Genomic DNA, 22,297 nt, shown 5'->3' with positions numbered 1-22,297 from the left:
AGTGATGGCTAGATCCTAACCCAGGTCCCACAGGTGAAAGGATCAGCTTTTAACCATATCTCCATAAACATGAAGCTTGCATATGATTAATTTAAAACTGAAATGTCAAATGTGCCTGATAAATTTATCTTTTATCCATTAAAAGTTATGATTCTTTAATTTCAGCCTCATGGTCTGTTGCCTTTTCATCGATGTGGTAGTAGTTACTTGTGCAGTTAAAACTGGGTTTTGATTTTTAAATAAAAATAAGAACATTTAGTTCTAAAATCATCTAAAAAAATTTACAAATATTCTGGCATGGGTGGAGGATTGGTTATCTAACAGGAAGCAGAGAGTTGGGATAAATGGCTCATTCTCGGACTGGCAACCAGTAGCCAGCGGTGTTCCGCAGGGGTCGGTGCTGGGTCCCCAACTCTTTACAATCTATATTAACGATTTGGAGGAGGGGGCTGAGTGTAACATATCAAAGTTTGCAGATGATACAAAGATGGGAGGGAAAGTAGAGAGTGAGGAGGACATAAGATATACTTGCTCTAGAGGCAATACAAAGAAGGTTCACTCGGTTAATCCCGGGGATGAGGGGGCGGACATATGAGGAGAGGTTGAGTAGATTGGGACTCTGCTCATTGGAGTTCAGAAGAATTAGAGGCGATCTTATTGAAACATATAAGATTGTGAAGGGGCTTGATCGAGTGGATGCGGTAAGGATGTTCCCAAGGATGGGTGAAACTAGAACTAGGGGGCATAATCTTAGAATAAGGGGCTGCTCTTTCAAAACTGAGATGAGGAGAAACTTCTTCACTCAGAGGGTAGTAGGTCTGTGGAATTTGCTGCCCCAGGAAGCTGTGGCAGCGACATCATTAAATAAATTTAAAACAGAAATAGACAGTTTCCTCGAAGTTAAGGGAATTAGGGGTTACGGGGAGCGGGCAGGAAATTGGACATGAATTTAAATTTGAGGTTAGGATCAGATCAGCCATGATCTTATTGAATGGCGGAGCAGGCTCGAGGGGCCGATTGGCCTACTCCTGCTCCTATTTCTTATGTAAACTAGTGTATGAATTAATCAATGGAATTATACATTTAAATATCTCTGAAATAATATCAGGATTATGTAATTGAAAAAGCTCTATATTGCAGGCTTCGGTTGTTAATGTAAATAATGTCGGATGTACACCACCAAGTATGTTGCCAACATGTGTAAACAACTCAGTTGACAATGCATGCATCAAGTCATATCAGAAATCAACACATCAAAGTGGAATCCTAAGTTTGTATCATGCATCTAACTCGTGAAAACGGATGGGCATTTTTAACACTGCAATAAGACATTCAGCACGCAAGGTTAATTTAAATTTTTTCACAAATTATTTTAAAACCATTTAATAATATCCAGCTCCATACTTCTTTGCAAACAATGTATTGGGAAGAACACATTAGACATTATTAAAATAAACTTACCACCACCACGAATGTAAGAATCCTGGTGGTTCTCCTAATGTAATGTTTTTCTCCCATCGTATCTATAAGATAAATTGAGATCACACCATTGCATCTACGCATGTACTGTATGTTTACAAAAGGACAATTAAAATGTTGATGTTCACAATATATCCAGCCACCCTACACTCACCAATCTTAAAGCATGTGATCTTATAACACATCTACATGGTAGAAATGAATTCAGATTTGTTGTAAATTCACAGCTGTTCTTCATTATAATATACTATGTAATCAGTACAGATTTGTGTACTTCAGCTTACTTCAGAATTTAAACATCCACCTCCTGATACCAGTTTAAAATTGGCTCCAAAAGTAACTGGAAGCAAATTCAAATCCCCACTTTCACATTTCCCCACTTTCACATTTCCCCAATATATAACATAGCACAACTGCCAGTTTGCAATCGTATTGCACAGTGCTAGGCCTCTGTATTGATTCGGGGAGAAAGTTCCATGTGAAGTGATCAAAACTCAATTCCAACTCCTATTTAAAAATAGGACATTAGGAGTCCTTGAAATGTCTACTTAAACCCATGAGGGTCTAAAATTATTCTAACTGATTTTCACAACTGTAAATAACATGCATACTGTAGTATTTAAAAACATACAATAAGTAGAAGTCCTATTTAAGGCATATTTTATCCAGTTTATTATACAAGGTAGAACCTGAAAGTCCACAAGACTGAAAATTCATAACTCACAGGACCAAAAATACATACAGCTTGAAGGAAGGCTCACCTCTGATAAAAATGTTTGTGCTGATTTTTGTGCTCCTACATGGAGTAGATATTCATATACATACAGTGCTAACCTGCAATATAAACACAAACAAATTATTTCATTGCTTTGCCAATTTTCAAAAAATAAAATTTTCATTCCAAGTTAAAATCATTCACGCAACCATATATGGCACGTTTTAGCCACCTAATTCATGGTACTATATTAAGGTTCCAGCATAATTTTTTAAAAATAATTTTAATAAAATATAAAGGCAGCTAGCAGGAAAACATTGATAGTGTGTTCATACCAAAGTTTAATAAAATTTAGATGTCTTGCATTTAGTAATCCTTCTGAGTTAATTGGACACAATTTTCATCTAAACTGAACATTCATTTTAAATTTTTGTATCAAATTTCAATGTATATTTTCAATTTTATGCAATTTGTATCCATTAACAATATGTTAATTTACAAAACTACTTTTCATAATGAGCCAAAATTGAGTAAGAAGTTATATGGGGAAATAATCAAGAAATTACAGCACTGGAAACTATCACACAGAAAGCATTAGGAGAAAGGAGAATCAAGCATCCCCCAAGTGAAATGTTACAAACTGGATTTATCCACAGCATTGGAGGATGTATTCAGAAAGTTCCACAGATAGGATGGCTTATCAGATTTTACTGCTGGTGCACTCTCATTGAAACAGAAATTTAATGAAAGCTCCTGTTACAGAAAATGTGGCATTACATATTTGTGAAAGACACCAGTCAATTTTATTTGCTGGTGGTGCCCTATAATATGAAATTCCCAATCATAAGGATATTTTCTTTAAAAAAAAGGCATTTTTGTACCACAAATTCAATGTATGCAAAGCTAATGTTCTGCGGGAAGAGAAGAACAAAGGATGCCACTGTTAGGTTACTCTTAACTCTGGCATGTGAATAATAATTACAGAAGACCCTCCCTATTTATGGCAAAACAATAAAGACTATATTAGACGACATGACCTATTCTCAGACTAATGATCAATCAAACCTCTTCTGAATGTCCATTTAATTATGGACTGCGACAGAAAACAGAAATTCCAGAATGGAATGTACTGGGTGATGATATGGAAAGGAAAGCACAAACAAACAAACAAACAAACAAACAAACAACACACACACACACACACACACACACCTCATCCTTTTGGGTCTCTCTTTACCCTGACCCCATGCTGTACTTCAACTGTGGCAGTAGGTAAACAATCTATTCTCAGACCTTGGCTGATCTCAAGATCATTAAGATTGTGAAAGACCATTTGGCCCATTTTAATTCATGCATCCGCAAGGTACTAACATCCCCCCATTGTAGCATCTGATTGTTTCAAATTATTCCAGAGTTTTTGCCTCACTAATCTTATCTGGAAGTCTATTCCAAATGATCATTACTCTGTATTTGAAGAAGTTCCTCACATCAGTTCTAAAATTACTTTTACATGTTTGAACCTTTGTCCCCGAGTTCTACTTCCATAGTTTAATTTAAAGTTATATTCCGGGCTAACGTTTTATATACCTCTGTAAGATCACCTGTCAGACTCCTCCTTTCCAGGTCGAAAAGCCCAAGTTTCTCCCGTCTCTTCATTATACAAACCCCCAGACTCCTTTGCTTGGTAACCAGAACTGGACACAGTATTTAAGGTGCAGTCTGACGAGAGCACTGTACAGTTTAATCACTATTTCCTCTGACTAATACTATGCTGTTTTAGCTATGTAGTTTAACATGCGATTGACTATGTCGATTACTGCTCTGCGCTGGTTGGACACATTTAGCATTGAATCTGCCCAAGATTCGTAGTCTCTTCCAGCTTTATCCCAAGCTATTTTAACACCATTCCTGGAGTATGTCTGTCATCTAGTTTTCCTTTCTACGTGTATATTTGCACTTGTCTGAATTAAAATTCATCTGCCATTGTTTGCCCACTTACATATCTTGCCCAAATCATTCTGTAATTTCTTAGCTGGCTCCTCAGATTCCTTTTAGTTTGGTATCATCTACAAATTTGCATCTCTTTGCATTGCGTTTTTGAATCTAGGGGCATAATTTTAGCGGGTCGAATTGCGGACGGGAAACCCAGAAGGACAGGCCACGTCATTTTCTTTGCTGGTTTCCTGATTGACAGGCTGGTCTCAGTCGGACGGGAGAAGAACCAAGAGGTAAGTGTTCAGATAAGTATTATATTGGATGGATGGATGGATTGGGAGGGGGTGGGGCATCAGTCATCGGCGGGGGGGGGGGGTCATCACGAGGGACTGATCTTTTGGGGGGTGTGCGATCTTTATGGTGGGGTGTGTCGGCAATCGTGGGGGAGGGTCTCTGCAGGTAGGTTTGTTGGGCCTGGGGGAAGCACTCCTGCTCCTCTGGGCCCACAAGCTGTGATATCAAAGGCACTTACCTGCAGTTTCGGGCCTTCTTGCCTCCTCTCAAGCGGCACGGAGGAGGAGGCCGGGAATCCCGGACCCCAGAAGCTAAAATCGCAAAACCTGAAAAAATGGAGCCCCGCAGCCTCCTTGAAAGGTTTTAGTGACCAAGCCGCCTCCTGAGAGTGGGTTGGTTGCCCGCCCCTCATCCCGCCCCCGTCAAAACCGGAAATGGGCGGGTTAGAAATTGTTGCAATTTTTAATAGCCCCCCACCCTTTTTTCCAGGCTAAAATCATGCCCCAGGTCATTTATGTAAATTGGAAACAGCAGTTGGCCCAACACCGAGTCCAGAGGTACCCGACTCATTAGAGGAGTTATGCCAGAGTGGTGGTAGTGGGGGGGGGGGGGTGCAGAGTACTGAGTATTTGTTTTTAACCTTCCTTTCTGCAAATATCTTATCCATTCCCAAGATTTACTGTTCATGCAGAACTTTATCAAAAGTCTTTTGGAAGTCAGAGTACACCACATCACAAGCTTACTACAGTCCATTTGTGTTGTCACTTAGTCAAACAAAATCAAGGAGGTTTATCAGGCAGGATCTTCCCCATCTGAATCATTGTTGACTATTGAATTCTATTCTACAGATGATCAATTTTACTCCTGATAATTCATTTCATTATTTTACATGGAATGCAAGAAAGATTAATGGGTCTGCAGTTGCCAGTGTCTGGTTTGTCACCCATTTTGAATATGGGATCAATGTAACCCTGTTTCCAATCTACTGGTACCATTCAGCATCAATTGACTCCCTCACACTGAATGCCGGTGCCTCTCAAATCTCCTCCCTAGTCTCTCTCAGCCCTCTGAGAAAATCATCTATCCCTGGGGACTGATTTGTTTTTGAGGCCTTTTAATTCTTTCCAAGACTTTCATCTCATTATATTGAAGTTATTTATTTTATTTGGGATATCTTTGTTTGATGAAGGCATGTTGCTTATGACTTTTCTTGTGACTACTTGGAGGAAATAGTCATTCAGAATATGTACAATGTTGTGCTCATCCTCAGTTTCCAGGGCCTTTTCACTTTTTATGATTTTAATCTCTTCTCTGACTGCCCTCTTGCTGCTGAGGTACTGAAAGATTTGTTTTACTGTTATGCTCAGCTTTGGCAGCTATGCCATTTTCTAAATCTCTCTGCTGAACCATTGAGGGTCACATTTGTTTAGACTGAGCGTGTTGATTTTGGGAATGTATTTATCCTGCGTGCTCAGCATTTTACCTTTAAAGGTATTTCATTTGTCTTCCAATGAAGTGTTCTAGTCCAGTCATGCTTCATGATATAGTTTTATAGTATTTTGCTCAAAGTATTTTCTGCACTTCAGTCTCCCCAAGTTTTAGCACACATAGGGTGCAATGGCACAAAGTTTAGTGGTGAATTGAATCTTGGGATTTAAGCTGCGTTCCTGGGTTAGCAGCACATTGAGGCTGCAGGCCATTAGTTTCACCCCAAGTGAACAAACAGAAAAGGGATGAAATCATATAGTTACGGGGCAATGTTTCTGCCAAGAACCAAACATGGCTTCAGTCTTGTTAATGTTTCAGGGAATCTCAAACATAATATTGAGGTTCAAATTACCTATTCCCTGAAGAATCTTGAATAATATCTCCCCTGAACCTTCTCTTCTCCAGAGTATGCAATCCCAGGCTTTTAAATTTCTCCTCATAGTTTAGATGCTCGGGTCTGGGTATCAGTTTGGTTGCCGTGTCCCGCACTGCCTCCATAATCTTGTTATGGTACAGCAACGGTACACCACACTTCAGGTACAATGCCATATACAGACTCATTATCACCTCCTAGAATTTGTGCACTCTTTCCACCAAACCTCCCAAAATCTAGTTAGTTTCCCTTGCTATCGCCCACTGCACTGTAGATTTCAGTGACCTATCCACCAATACTTCCAGATCCTCTGTGCTGTGTCCTCTAGCCTAGAGCCATTTAATAGTCTCAAGACATTGCATTTGTCCATATTAAAATGTCCTTTGCCACTTATCAGTCAATCTTCCCAACCAGCCTGATCCTTCTGCAGTCGGTTGACATCTTCCTCGTTGCTTGAACCATGCCGTCCCCCAAATTGTTGTCATCTGCAAACTTACACAGCTTGGTTTCTGTCCCCATCTCAAAATCATTTACATACGCTGAAAAGCCCTTTCCCCAGCACAATTCCCTATGGCACCCTATTTGTTACCCTTCGCCATGTCAATGCAGCTCCATTCACAACCACCCTTTCTCTGATTTAGCCAACATTCAATACACCTGAATAGTCTGCAAGGTAAGAAGGCAACCAATTACTTGTGTGGTACGGCAGCAAATGGCTTGCTGAGATTTAAATGTCTCATCCACTACATTTTTGTTGCCAACAAGATCCACCTTTTCATTGAATTTGTTAGGCAAGACATCTCCCATAAATCCACGCAGATTACTTCTTACTATGCCATATCTGGGTGTCCAATATCTTATATTTTTGGAACAACAGATATACGGTCACTGGCTTAGTTTCCTGTGTCATCCTTATGCCCCTTTTTAAAGTTTGGTGCTCTGTTAATTACTTTCAAATCCTTGGGCTCTACTCCCATTTCTAATGATACCATCCCTTGACCCCACCATTGGCAGCAGTGCCTTCAACCATCTAGGCCCTACTCGAATTCCCTCCCGAAATCACTCCACCTTTCCACCTCCCTCTCCTCTTTTAAGACCCTCTTTAAAACCCTCCTCACACAGTGGCCAGGGAGAGGGATGGAGTTGGTTGCTAGGGAATGGAGTTTGTGGCGGGGACCGAAGACAATGGCTTCGATCTTCCCAATATTTAGTTGGAGGAAATGTTTGCTCATCCAGTACTGGATGTCAGACAAGCAGTGTGACAAATGAAAAACAGTGGAGGGGTCGAGAGAGGTGGTGGTGAGGTATACCTGGGTGTTGTCACCTTAGACGTGGAACCTGACGTCGTGTTTTCGGATGATGTTGTCGAGGGGCAGCATGTAAATGAAAAATAGGAGGGGGCCAAGGATAGATTCTTGGGGACTCCAGAGGTAACGGTGCGGGAGCGGGAAGAGAGGACATTGCAGGCGATTCTCTGACTATGAATGGATAGATTAGACCATCTCCAAGAGAGCATCTGGCATCATTTCAACTTCATCAGATCAGCTGCATTGTAATTCCAACATGACACGAAGCCAAATTTCAAAAGTGCCCTGGCAGTCCTCAGGATCTCTGGAAACTTTTAAAACTCTGAAATATTTTTAACATTAGAAAAAATGTAGACACTCCCATCATGCTCTCCAAACATTAAAAATGAGTTGCCATGGGGCCACAGCTTTATGGATGTGTCGGGTAAAGATGGGCAGATTATCACTGTGCTTGGGTGCCAGTCACATTCATTATAACAAGAGTCTACTGGCATCACATACAGTATCAGGTCATTAGCTGCAATACAACTTGCAGCCTAAAACTTAATAAGACCACCCATCTACAAAGGCTGCATAAAGTCAGTCCCATTACTTCTGGTCACAGATTTTATAAATTTACTGATTTGAAGATTTTTATCCAATTTTACTTCAACTTCATTCCAGAGCTTCCTCAATTTCTCATGTCTATCTTTATTAACAAAAAGGAGGCATGTAGAATTTGTCATGATTCCACATCTGTGATGTTATTTTCTATAAATGCTCAGCATTACAAGTTAATATAGTTGAGCCCAATTCTTCAAACCATGCCTGTAGTGCAGGGCCTGTTTTGTTCCCACAGAAGGATGCCAACATTAGAAACACAGCTGAGATTTTATCATTAAAGACGTTAGAATAAACTGTGAGAAGGTGAAATATCGAATAAATGAAAAGCATACAGAGCCTGTGTGTACAACATACTATCAGGAAAAGTAAGGTCATTCTACTTGGGAGTGAAGTGTCCAATAGAGGAGCAAGACTCCTCCTGCCCTTTTCATCTCGTTATCGATAATAAAAAGTTTTGTATTTGGTGCACTTCTGTAGGACAGAAAATGTAGCACTGAGTAAGAAAGTCCATACAGCACAAAGAATGCCAAATGCTTTTAAGTGAATGGAGCATTTAAATCAATTAAACTACAACCTATTAAAAAAATTATAAAAACGTTTTCACTAAAAAACCAGCAGCCACTACAAACGCAACCAATTAAATCCCTCAAAAAAACGATGTTGGTTTCCCATCCAACAAATAAAAATTCTTTTAAAAGTTCAAAAAAAATCTAACTCTTATTATAAACTTAGCTTTCCATTCTTCCAATCATTTCAACAACTTTCCTCTGCACAGGGCTCCCCGCGGCCTGAGGCTTTGGATTTGCCAACTTTGTTGTTTCCAAAGCTTGGGTATTTAAGCTGGAACTTGGGTCCCATATTTTCAGGGATCTTTATGTGTCCTCCGTCAAATACCTATTCTCTTGGCCTCTCGAGATTCTTTTTTATTCGTTCATGGAACGTGGGCATCAAGGCCAGCATTTATTGCCCATCCCTAATCGCCCTTGAGAAGGTGTGGTGAGCCGCCTTCTTGAACCACTGCGGTGAAGGTTTTCCCACGGTGCTGGAAGGTAGGGAGTTCCAGGATTTTGACCCAGCAACGATGAAGGATTGGCGATATATTTCCAAGTAAGGATGGTGTGTGACTTCGAGGGGAAAGTGCAGGTGCTGTTGTTCCCATGAGCCTGCTGCCCTTGTCCCTCTAGGTGGTACAGGTCGCGGGTTTGAGAGGTGCTGTCGAAGAAGCCTTGGCGAGTTGCTGCAGTGCATCCTGTAGATAGTACACACTGCAGCCAAGTTGCACTGGTACTGAAGAGAGTGAATGTTTAGGGTGGTCGAAGGGGTGCCAATCACGCGGGCTGCTTTGTCCTGGATAGTTTCGAGCTTCTTGAGCGTTGTTGGAGCTGCACTCATCCAGGCAAGTGGAGAGTATTCCATCACACTCCTCACTTTTGCCTTGTAGATGGTGGAAAGGCTTTGGGGAGTCAGGAGGTGAGTCACTCGTCACATCAAACCCAGCCTCTGACCTGCTCTTGTCGCCACAGTATTTATGCGGCTGGTCCAGTTAAGTTTCTGGTCAATGGTGACGCCTAGGATGCTGATGGTCGGGGATTCGGCAATGCCGTTGAATGTCAAGGGGAGGTGCTTAGACTCTCTCTTGTTGGAGATGATCATAGAAAATAGAAGTAAGAGTAGGCCATTCGGCCTTTCGGGCCTGCTCTGCCATTCAAAATGATCATGGCTGATCGTCTAACTCAGTACCCTGTTCCCACTTTTTCCCCATATTCCTTGATCCGTTTAGCATTAAGAAATATATCTATCTCCTTCTTGAATACATCTAATGACTTGGCCTCCACTGCCTTCTGTGATAGAGAATTCCAAAGGTTCACCATCCTCTGAGTGAAGAAATTTCTCCTCATCTCGGTTCTAAATGGCATACCCCATATCCTGAGACTGTGACCCCTGGTTATGGATTCCCCAGCCATCGGGAACATCCTCCCTGCATCCAGTCTGTCTAGTCCTGTTAGAATTTTATATGTTTCAATGAGATTACCTCACATTCTTCTAAACTCTAGTGAATATAGGCCTGGTCAACCCAATCTCTCCTCATACGTCAGTCCTGCTATCCCTGGAATCGGTCTAGAAAACCTTCGTTGCACTCCCTCCATGGCAAGGACATCCTTCCTCAGATAAGGAGTCCAAAATTGCACACAATACTCCAGATGTGGTCTCACCAAGGCCTGTAAAACTGCAGTAAGGCATCCCTGTTCCTGTACTCAAATCCTCCTGCAATGAACGCCAATATACCATTCGCCTTCCTAACTGCTTGCTGCACCTGAATGCTTACTTTCAGCAGCTGCTCTACAAGGACACCCTGGTCTCGTTGCACCTCCCCTTTTCTCAATCTATCACCATTCAGATAATAATCTGTCTTTCTGTTTTTACAACCAAAGTGGATAGCCTCACATTTATCCATGTTATACTGCATCAACCATGTTCTTGCCCACTCACCCAACTTGTCTAAATCATATTGGAACCTCTTTGCATCGTCCTCACAGCTCACATTCCACCCCAGCTTTGTGTCGTCTGCAAACTTGGAAATATTACATTCAGTTCCCTCATCCAAATCATTAATATATATTGTGAATAGCTGGGGCCCAAGCACTGATCGCTGCGGTACCCCACCAGTTACTGCCTGCCACCTGGAAAAAGACTCCTTTATTCCTACTTTCTGTTTCCTGTCTGTCAACCAATTCTCAATCCATGTCAGTATATTCCCCCCAATCCCATGTGCTTTAATTTTGCACACTAACCTCCTGTGGGACCTTATCAAAAGTCTTCTGAAAATCCAAGTACACCACATCCACTGGTTCTCCCCCATCTATTCTACCAGTTACATCCTCAAAAAAACTCCAGTAGATTTGTTAAGCATGATTTCCCTTTCATAAACCCATGCTGACTTTGTCCAATCCTGTTAATGACTTCCAAGTGTTCTGTTATCACATCCTTTATAATAGACTCTAGCATTTTCCCCACTACTGATGTTAGGCTAACTGGTCTGTAATTCTGTGTTTTTTCTCTCCTTCCTTTTTTAAATAGTGAGGTTACATTTGCCAACTTCCAATCTGTAGGAACTGTTCCAGAGTCTAAAGAATTTTGGAAGATGACCACCAATGCATCCACTATTTCCAGGGCCACTTCCTTTAGTACTCTGAGATGTAGATTATCAGGCCCTACAGATTTGTCAGCCTTTAGCCCCATTAATTTCCCTAGCACTATTTTTTTTACTAATACTGATTTCTCTCAGTTCCACTCTCTCTCTAGACCCTTGGTTCCCTAACATTTCTGGGAGGGTATTTGTACCCTCCTTTGTGAAAACAGAACCGAAGTATGTGTTTAATTGTTCTGCCATGTCTTTGTTCCCCATTATAATTTCCCCCATTTCTGACTGTAAGGGACCTACATTTGTCTTCACTAATCTTTTTCTCTTGACATATTTATAGAAGCTTTTACAGTCAGTTTTTATGTTCCCTGCTAGTTTACTCTCATATTCGATTTTTCCCCTCTTAATCAATCTCTTCGTTCTCCTTTGCTGAATTCTAAACTGCTCCCAATCCTCAGGCTTGCTGCTTTTTCTGGCAATTTTATATGTCTCCTCTTTGGATTTAATATATCCCTAATTTCTTTTGTAAGCCAAAGTTGAGCCACCTTTCCTGTTTTATTTTTGCGCCAGACGGGAATGAATAATTGTTGTAATTCCTGCACACGTTCTTTAAATATTAGCCATTGCCTATCCGCCGTCATCCCTTTTAGTTAAGTTCCCCAATCTATCCTAGCCAACTCGCACCTCATGCTTTCGTAATTTCCTTTATTTAGATTCAGGACCCTAGTTTTGGATTCAACTACTTCACTCTCCATCCTAATAACATGTTATGGTCACTCTTCTCGAAGGGACCCCGCACAACAAGATTGTTAATTAATCCATTCTAATTGCACAGTACCCAGTCTAGGATCGTCTGTTCTCTAGTTGGTTCCTCAACATATTGGTCTAGAAATCCGTTGCGTACATACTCCAGGAATTCCTCCCCCACAGTATTATTGCTAATTTGGTTTGACCAATCTATATGTAAATTAAAGTCATCCATGATTATAGCTGTACCCTTCTTGCATGCGTCTCTAATTTCCTGTTTAATGCCCTCCCCTACATCTCCACTACTGTTTGGGGGCCTATAGACAACCCCCACCAATGTTTTCTGCCCCTTGGTGTTTCTTAGCTCCACCCATACAGATTCCACATCGTGATTTTCCGAGCCAATATCCTTCCTCACTATTGCATTGATTTCCTCCTTTACTAACAATGCTACCCCACCTCCTTTCCCTTTTTGCCTGTCCTTCCTAAATACTGAATACCCCTGGATGTTCAGTTCCCATCCTTGGTCACCCTGCAGCCATGTCTCCGTAATTGCAACTATATCATACCCGTTAATATCTATCTGCACTTTTAATTCATCTACCTTATTGCGAATGCTCCGCGCATTAAGACACAATGCCTTTAGACTTGTCTTTTTAAGATTGCAAGTCATCTTAGTATTATTTTGCACTATGGCCCTACTTGTTTTTTGCCCTTGTTTTCTCTGCCTTCCACTATTGCTTCTTCCCTTTCTGTCTTTTGTTTCTATCCTTGTTTCCCCCTCCTCTGTCTCCCTTCTAGTTTAAACCTTCCCCAACAGCACTAGCAAACACCCCCACAAGGACATTGGTCCCGGTCCTGCTCGGGTGTAACCCGTCCCGCTTGTACAGGTCCCACCTTCCCCAGAACCGGTCCCAATGTCCCACAAATCTAAATCCCTCCCTCCTACACCATCCCTGCAGCCACGCTTTCATCTGATCTATTCTCCTGTTCCTATACTCACTAGCACGTGGCACTGGTAGTAGCCCTGAGATCACTACCTTTGAGGTCCTGCTTTTTAATTTATCCCCTAACTCCTTAAGTTTACCTTGCAGGACCTCATCCCTTTTTTTTTAAACCTATGTCGTTGGTACCGATATGGACCACGACTACTGGCTGTTTACCCTCCCCCTCCAGAATGCCCTGCAGCCTCTCCGTGACATCCTTGAACCTAGCACCAGGGAGGAAACATACCATCCTGTAGTCACGTTTGCAGCCGCAGAAACGCCTATCTGTTCCACTAACAATTGAATCCCCTATCACTATAGCCCTGCCACTCTTATTCCTCCCCTCCTGTGCAGCAGAGCCACCCATGGTGCCCCGAACTTGGCTCTTGCTGCTTTCCCCTGATAAGCCATCTCCCCCAACAGTATTCAATTGTAAACAATTTTACAACACCAAGTTATAGTCCAGCAATTTTATTTTAAATTCACAAGCTTTCGGAGGCTTCCTCCTTCGTCAGGTGAACGACATTTTCACATCGTTCACCTGACGAAGGAGGAAGCCTCCGAAAGCTTGTGAATTTAAAATAAAATTGCTGGACTATAACTTGGTGTTGTAAAATTGTTTACAATTGTCAACCCCAGTCCATCACTGGCATCTCCACATCAACAGTATTCAAAGTAGTATATCTGTTTGAGAGGGAGATGGCCCCAGGGGACTCCTGCTCTACCTGCCTAGTCCTTTTACTCTGCCTGGCGGTCACCCATTTCCTTTCTGCCTGTGTAATCTGGTGCGAATGTTACTTGCCACTTATCAGCCCAAGCCTGGATGTTGTCCAGGTCTTGCTGCATGCAGACACGGACTGCTTCATTATCTGAGGGGTTGCGAATGGAACTGAACACTGTGCAATCATCAGCGAACATCCCCAGTTCTGATCTTATGATGGAGGAAAGGTCATTGATGAAGCAGCTGAAGATGGTTGGGCCTAGGACACTGCCCTGAGGAACTCCTGCAGCAATGCCCTGGGGCTGAAATGATTGGCCTCCAACAACCACTACCATCTTCCTTTGTGCTAGGTATGACTCCAACCACTGGAGAGTTTTCCCCCTGATTCCCATTGACTTCAATTTTACTCGGGCTCCTTGGTGCCACACTCAGTCAAATGCTGCTTTGATGTCAATCACTCTCACCTCACATGTGGAATTCAGCTCTTTTGTCCATGTTTGGACCAAGGCTGTAATGAGGTCTGGAGCAGAGTGGTCCTGGCGGAACCCAAACTGAGCGTTGGTGAGCAGGTTATTTGTGAGAAAGTGCTGCTTGATAGCACTGTCGACAATACCTTCCATCACTTTGCTGATGACTGAGAGTAGACTGGTGGGGCGGTAATTGGCCGGATAGGATTTGTCCTGCTTTTTGTGGACAGGACATACCTGGGCAATTTTCCACATTGTCGGGTAGATGCCAGTGTTGTAGCTGTACTGGAATAGCTTGGCTAGAGGCACGGCAAGTTCTGGGATGCAGGTCTTCAGCACTACAGCCGGGATGTTGTCGGGGCCCATAGCCTTTGCTATATCCAGTGCACTCAGCCATTTCTTAATATCACGTGGAGTGAATCGAATTGGCTGAAGATTGGCTTCTGTGATGGTGGGGGTATCGGGTGGAGGCCAAGATGGATCATCCACTCGGCACTTCTGGCTGGAGATGGTTGCAAACGCTTCAGCCTTGTCTTTTGCACTCACATACTGGACTCTGCCATCATTGAGGATGGGGATGTTCACGGAGCCACTTCCTCCCGTTAGTTGTTTAATTGTCCACCACCATTCATGACTGGATGTGGCAGGACTGCAAGGCTTTGATCTGATCCGTTGGTTGTGGAATCTCGGTCTATAGCATTTTGCTTCCGCTGTTTAGCATGCATGTAGTCCTGTGTTGTAGCTTCACCAGTTTGGCACCACATTTTTAGGTGCGCCTGGTACTGCTCCTGGCATGCTGTTCTTCACTCCTCATTGAACCAGGGTTGATCCCCTGGCTTGTTGGTAATGGTAGAGTGAGGAATATGCCAGGCCATGAGGTTACAGATTGTGCTGGAATACAATTCTGCTGCTGCTGATAGAACAGATCTAGCAGCTCAAAACTGGGCTGCTAGATCTGTTCTGAATTGATCCCATTTGGCACAGTGGTAGTGCCACACAACACGTTGGATGGTGTCCTCAGTGTGAAGACGGGACTTTGTCTCCACAAGGGCTGTGCGGTGGTCACTCCTACCAATGTTGTCATGGACAGATGCATCTGCGACAAGTAGATAGGTGAGGATGAGGTCAAGTAAGTTTTCCCTCGTGTTGGCTCGCTCACCACCTGTCGCAGGCCCAGTCTCGCAGCTATGTCGTTCAGGACTCGGCCAGCTCGGTCAGGATTGTGCTACCGTGTCACTCTTGGTGATGGTCATTGAAGTCCCCCAACCAGAGTACATTCTGTGCCGTTCCTATCCTCAGTGCTTCCTCCAATTGGTGCTCAACATGGAGGAGGACTGATTCATCAGGTGAGGGAGGACGGTAGGTGGTAATCAGCAGGAGGTTTCCTTGCCCATTTTGACCTGATGCCATGAGATTTCATGAGGTCTGGAGTCAATGTTGAGGACTCCGAGGGACACTCCCTCCTGTATACCACTGTATCGCCACCTCTGATGGGTCTGTCCTGCCAGTGGGACAGGACATACCCAGGGATGGTGATGGAAGAGTCTGGGATGAAAGGTATGATTCTGTGAATATAGCAATGTCAGGCTGTTGCTTGACTAGTCTGTGGGACAGCTCTCCCAATTTTGGCACAAGTCCCCAGATGTTAGCAAGGAGAACTTTGCAGGGTCGACTTGGCTTGATTTGCCTTTGTCATGTTTGGTGCCTAGTGGTCCAATGCCGGGTGGTCCGTCCGGTTTTATTCTCATTGTGACTTTCTGTTGCGAGATTGTACAACTGAGTGGCTTGATAGCCTATTTCAGAGGGCGATTAAGAATCAACCACATTGCTGTGGGTCTGGAGTCACATGTAGGCCAGACCAGGTAAGGATGGCAGGTTTCCTTCCCTAATGGACATTAGTGAACCAGATGGGTTTTTACAACAATCCGGTAGTTTCATGGCCACCATTATTGATACTAGGTTTTTTTTGTTCCAGATTTTGTTTAATTAATTGAATTTAAATTCCCCAGCTGCCATGGCGGGATTTGAACTCATGACTCTGGATTGTTCGTCCAGGCCTCTGGATCACTAGTCCAGTAATATAACCACTATGCTACCGTACCCGATCAAAGGTCAAAAGGGAAGTTGCATTTTTTTAAATTCTTAGCGAGGCAGATTCAGCTGCTGTTTTCGCTTTTACCCAGTCTCCATTGGCACATATCCAAATGATGAAGCTTCTAACCCCGAAGCCATCATCCAGGCCCCAATGTTAATCTAGGAATGGTGTCATGTCTCTACCTTGGTGCTCTCCACAAACAGGGTGTCCCTGTACACAAAGAAAGCCACAATCCAACCCCAGTTGATTCTAGAATACTTAGGATCCTTTCAGCATCCAAGCCACCATTTCCAACTCTGTAAGTTTCATGAACTTGAATGAAACCTCAGAACAAATATAAATTTACAGTATCAGATTGGTCAACATAAAATTAAGATTTTTATATCTTGTCATAAAAAGGATTCTGTATCATTTTTCTTTACTACAGTAAGACATTTTTGGCACAGGTGGTACGATTCTCCAGTGGTCCATGAGCTCCCCCTCCCCAAACATTTGTAACAAGCTGGATTCTACAGCATATTCAAAGCTCTGGTTAGATCGCATCTGGAGTACTACGTTCAGTTCGGAGCACCGCACCTCAGGAGGGATATATTGGCCTTGGAGGGGATACAGTGCAGATTCACCAGAATGATACCGGGGCTAAATGGGTTAAATTATGAGACAGGTTGCATTGACTCGGCTTGTATTCCCTTGAGTATACAAGATTAAGGAGTAATCTAATTGAGGTGTTTAAGATGATTAAAGGATTTGATTTGGCAGATAGTTTCTCTCTATTTGCTCTCGTGTGGGACTTCAGAACAAGGGTGCGTAACCTTAAAATTAGAGCTAGGCCATTCAGAGTAATGAATCCGGCCAATTACCACCCCATCAGTCTACTCTCAATCATCAGCAAAGTGATGGAAGGTGTTGTCGACAGTGCTTTCAAGCGGCACTTACTCACCAATAACCTGCTCACCAATGATCAGTTTGGGTTCCGCCAGGACCACTCGGCTCCAGACCTCATTACAGCCTTGGTCCAAACATGGACAAAAGAGCTGAATTACAGAGGTGAGGTGAGAGTGACTGCCCTTGACATCAAGGCAGCATTTGACAGAGTGTGGCACCAAGGAGCCCTAGTCAAAATGAAGTCAATGGGAATCAGGGGGAAAACTCTCCAGTGGTTGGAGTCATACCTAGCACAAAAGGAAGATGGTAGTGGTTGTTGGAGGCCAATCATCTCAGCCCCAGGGCATTGCTGCAGGAGTTCCTCAGGGCAGTGTCCTAGGCCCAACCATCTTCTGCTGCTTCAATAATGAACTTCCCTCCATCATAAGGTCAGAAATGGGGATGTTCGCTGATGATTGCACAGTGTTCAGTTCCATTCGCAACCCCTCAAATAATGGAGCAAGACCTGGACAACATCCAGGCTTGGGCTCATAAGTAGCAAGTAACATACGCGCCAGACAAGTGCCAGGCAATGACCATCTCCAACAAGAGAGAGTCTAACCACCTCCCCTTGACATTCAACGGCATTACCATCGCCGAACCCCAAATCATCAACATCCTGGAGGTCACCATTGACCAGAAACTGAACTGGACCAGCCGCATAAATACTGTGGCGACAAGAGCAGGTCAGAGGCTGGGTATTCTGCAGTGAGTAACTCACCTCCTGACTCCCCAAAGCCTTTCCACCATCTACAAGGCACAAGTCAGGAGTGTGATGGAATACTCTCCACGTGCCTGGATGAGTGCAGCTCCAACAACACTCAAGAAGCTTGACACCATCCAGGACAAAGCAGCCCGTTTGATTGGCACCCCATCCACCACCCTAAACATTCACTCCCTTTACCACTGGTGCACTGTGGCTGCAGTGTGTACCATCCACAGGATGCACTGCAGCAACTCGCCAAGGCTTCTTCGACAGCACCTCCCAAACCCGCAACCTCTACCGCCTAGGACAAGAGCAGCAGGTACATGGGAACAACACCACCTGCACGTTCCCCACCAAGTCACACACCATCCAGACTTGGAAATATATCGCCATTCCTTCATCGTCGCTGGGTCAAAATCCTGGAACTCCCTTCCTAGCAGCACTGTGGGAGAACCTTCACCATATGGACTGCAGTGGTTCAGGAAGGCGGCTCACCACCACCTTCTCAAGGGCAATTAGGGATGGGCAATAAATGCCGGCCTCTCCAGCGACGCCCACATCCCATGAACAAATGAAAAAAAAGTCAGGAAGCACTTTTTCACACAAAGGCTAGTAGAAATCTGGAACTCTTTCCCCCCCCCCCCCCCCCAAAAAGTTGTGGAGACTAGGTCAATTGAAATTGTCAAAACTCAGATTGATAGATTTTTTTAATTATTAGGTAAGGGTATTTAAAGGATATGGAACCAAGGCAGGTAAATGGAGTTGAGATACAGATCAGCCATGATCTAATTAAATAGTGGAACAGGCTCGAGGGGCTGAATGGCCTCCTCCTGTTCCTACGTTCACTTTCTCACAGTGGGAGCATTATTTGTGTTGGTAACATAAAACTCTAATACTAATAAAGCAACATTCATTTGTACTATATTTAAAATCAACACAAAGGAATTTTATACTGTGGCATATATATAGAACACTAATCCAATATGTGCTTGTGCAATACCTTCAACAAAAAAAAATCAACAAGGTTATCAGACGGCCTGTGAGGAGGATGTCAAACATATTGGCTGGGAAGTTCCTCCGATCTGCTCCCATGTTTCCGCTGCACTTCTGGTGAAGTAACAGCAGCAAAGCGAAGCAAATCCAAGCCAGTGAGTTCTAATGATATGATTGGACTTCACATTAAAACCCAAAAATGTAAGGACTGAATTAAAACAGCCAAAGTGACAAACATACTAAAGTATTCTGGGTTACCACAAATTATTAGAAAGAAGGGGCAAACATGGGACATGAATCTCCAAAATGGGGGCTCAATAAAGAAAGTTTGAGAACCTCTGCCCTACGTCAGTAAAATAATATGCCAGAGTAAATGCAACACTGAGTTTTACTAGATATGTACTTGGTTATCAAAAAAGTGTCAACGTTTTGGATCATTAATTTTGTGTGGAAAAAAAGTGAGCTAAAATGGGAGACCAATTACGTTGAGAGAGGAAAAAAAGACAAATTTGGAAAACCAACATATTTTATTAGGGATAATTGCAGAACGTACATACACACATTCACAAATGTATCTTGTAAAAACTGGAGGGCATTCTTTGAACCTTTACTCCTGTGCCTGACACAGTGGCGTTATTAGTTTTCAGTTAGTAAATTATTTCACACTCGAAGCTGACCCTTTATAAACTGCACAATATTCTGCAAGTTCTTCTAATCTAGATCCTAGTGAGTTCACAAGGTCATCAGATTTCTGTATTTTATTGCGTTTGTTGACTTACTGGCATGCTGGTTATGTTGCTGTGTACTCTGCAATGATACCACTATTTTCCTTTAGGTAACGCACACGGTCTTTCAGAAAGATAGGGTGTCCCAGTGAGTGTGTCAATATTTGCAGGAGGTCCCTCATACAGAAACTTTGAAAACCACAGCTCTAGTCTAGGGTAACTCAAGTGTGAAATGTTATTTGAAACTGAGATTCAGGTTCAAATCTGCAAAACAGACAAGAGTCAAATGGTCTAGTGCTGTAACTACAGTGTCACCCTTTTCAGATATTTAAAAGTGAACTTAATGATCATTTCAAATAAAAGCTAATATTTTAACAAAAGCAAAATACTGTGGTTGCTGGAAATCTGAAATATAGACTGACAATGCTGGAAACACTCAGCAGGTCAGACAGCATCTGTGGAGACAGAAACAGAGTTAATTTTTTTTTGGGGGGGGGGGCGGCAGGAAAAGGACAAAGGAGAAGGTCTGTGATAGGGTGGAGGGCAGGAGTGATTAAACGATAAATGATGGTGTAAAGCAAAAGAGGGACAAGTAAAGAAACAAAAGATGGATCCAGAGGAGATGTAAATGGTTACAACAGAATAGCAGAGGGGGAGGGAAGCAGGGGAAATCTGGCAAAGAGAAGGCTTCCGTGGTCCGAGAATGTGGCAAAGACAGGTAGACCCCAGGGGTGCGGACCACTGTGCCAGTCATGTACCAATAAGGGATCCCCACCTCGAGCACCAGCCCACACCTCCTCCACTCTCAGTGGGTCTTGAGCAGCCATCCTCCATTACCAGCACCTGCTATCCGAGAGAAAATAGGAGTGGTGCTTAAGATCTAAAGTTATTAAACTCAATGTTAAGACCAGAAGGCTATAAAGTGCCTAGTAGAATGATGAAATGCTGTTCCTTGAGCTCACATTAAACTTCATTGGAACAGTGTAGGAGGCCAAGTACAGAGAGGTCAGAGTAGGAGTGAGATGGCGAATTAAAGTGGCAAGCGACCAGAAGTGTTCAGCAAAGCGATCACCCAATCTGCGTTTGATCGTCCCAATGTAGAGGAGACCGCAGGAGCAGGGAATACAGTGTACTAAGTTGGAAGTAGAACAAGTAAATCGCTGTTTCACCCAGTAGCATTACAACATTCGACTGTCCCTCATGTCAGCACCAGTACTGTGCCAGCACCAGCCTCCATACTGTCCATGAGACAACAGCACAGGACTCTGCTGGCACATTTCTCAGTCTTTAATACCAGAAGTAGATAGAGGTCAGGCACCAGGAGAATTTCAAAGCTATACACGGTACACCTTCAGGTAGCCTTCACAATTATCACTTAGAAGCATATGCGGAAATTGGACATAGCATAGAATACACAGTAGACAATTGCATTGCATCAAAGCAATGTTAAAACATGCATCAATTTACATGCCACAGATATTCACTATATTTGTGCAATAAACACTCATAACTTCACTGGATTCTTGAAGTATCCCTTTTATTTATTGTTTTTATGTACAATGTGAAGGTCTGAACATGAAATAATTCCTCTGCAATGGAAAATAGCCAGAGAAGGCAATATTGTCCCAGAGCTCAGTTGTTCCAATGCAGTGCACTGGTGGGGCTGCTGGTTTACACTGAAAAAAATTTACAATGAGATTCTCACAAACTAGTCTCTCCTGCAGCAATAGTTATGAAGCTGTTTCTTGATAGTACACGTCCTTCTCTTCATCTTCCTACTTCTGCAGCTAAGCCTCATAAAATTCAAGAAAAATGTCTCTATTGAAAGCCATATTGTGAATCAAAGAAGAAACCCAATTACTTGATCAACCTTTTCTGGGACATATTGTAAGCTCCCACCCCCAGAGAAGTAAAACCACCAAAAACACTGCTGTAAGCCCTCAAACATACTCAATGCCTTTCTTTGTACTCACACGAGCCTCATTTTAACTAATCTCATCTGGTTTCTGTGGTTTGTGCAATAGTGAGAGAAGTCATTGTTGCAGGTTTCTCAGGAGCCACCAATCTAAATTTGTTCTCCCTCAAACAGTCTTGGCATATATGATTGTCTGGGAATGAAGGAGCAACATGAATTCCCTGAGTATCTAATATTCACATGCAGGATTATCATCAGAGCATCACATACAAACTGGATATTCATGGAAAATATTTTTTTCTGTTCACATGAACACTGCATGGTTCACAAGGGGCTAAATTCCCTATATTGCAACACTTCAAAAGTACTTCATTGGCTGTAAAGCATTTGGAATGTCTTGAGGTGGTGAAAGGCACTATACAAGTGCAAGCGCTTTCCTTACATAGGCACCATCAATGATGCCTTGTGCCTTGGGAAAGCCACCATTAATATAGAAAACTGTTTTTGCCTTCTCTGCTGCTGTTGCTGAACTGGGAATTGAAAGCAAAGCATTTGTCATTTCCCAGACAGCATGGTGGATTGCAAATTGGCTAAGGCCATAGATATCCCCAATGGGCAAGGAAAAGACCCTGTCACATAGAAGTTTGAAGTTGCTGTAATTAGACAACAGACTTCCTTCTTC

General features: G+C 42.9%; 1 protein-coding gene across 3 annotated transcripts in view; it reads right to left on the bottom strand.

Annotated features, from left to right (window-relative positions):
* The window catches only part of LOC137320867 (single-stranded DNA-binding protein 2), a 429,480-nt gene that overhangs the window by 359,783 nt on the left and 47,400 nt on the right, over positions 1 to 22,297 (bottom strand). For 2 of the 3 annotated variants that reach the window (XM_067982791.1, XM_067982792.1), the window contains 2 exons: positions 2,241 to 2,313; positions 1,462 to 1,523 (listed from right to left, as the gene is read on the bottom strand). In XM_067982791.1, the coding sequence (XP_067838892.1) occupies positions 1,462 to 1,523; positions 2,241 to 2,313 (135 nt within the window). Of the gene's footprint in view, positions 1 to 1,461; positions 1,524 to 2,240; positions 2,314 to 22,297 lie in introns of those variants that run through there. The other variant, XM_067982793.1, reaches the window with a different exon arrangement.

Source organism: Heptranchias perlo, chromosome 4 (assembly GCF_035084215.1).
Source record: "Heptranchias perlo isolate sHepPer1 chromosome 4, sHepPer1.hap1, whole genome shotgun sequence".
NCBI lineage: Eukaryota > Metazoa > Chordata > Chondrichthyes > Hexanchiformes > Hexanchidae > Heptranchias > Heptranchias perlo.
This window is presented reverse-complemented; position numbering and strand designations above follow the sequence as displayed.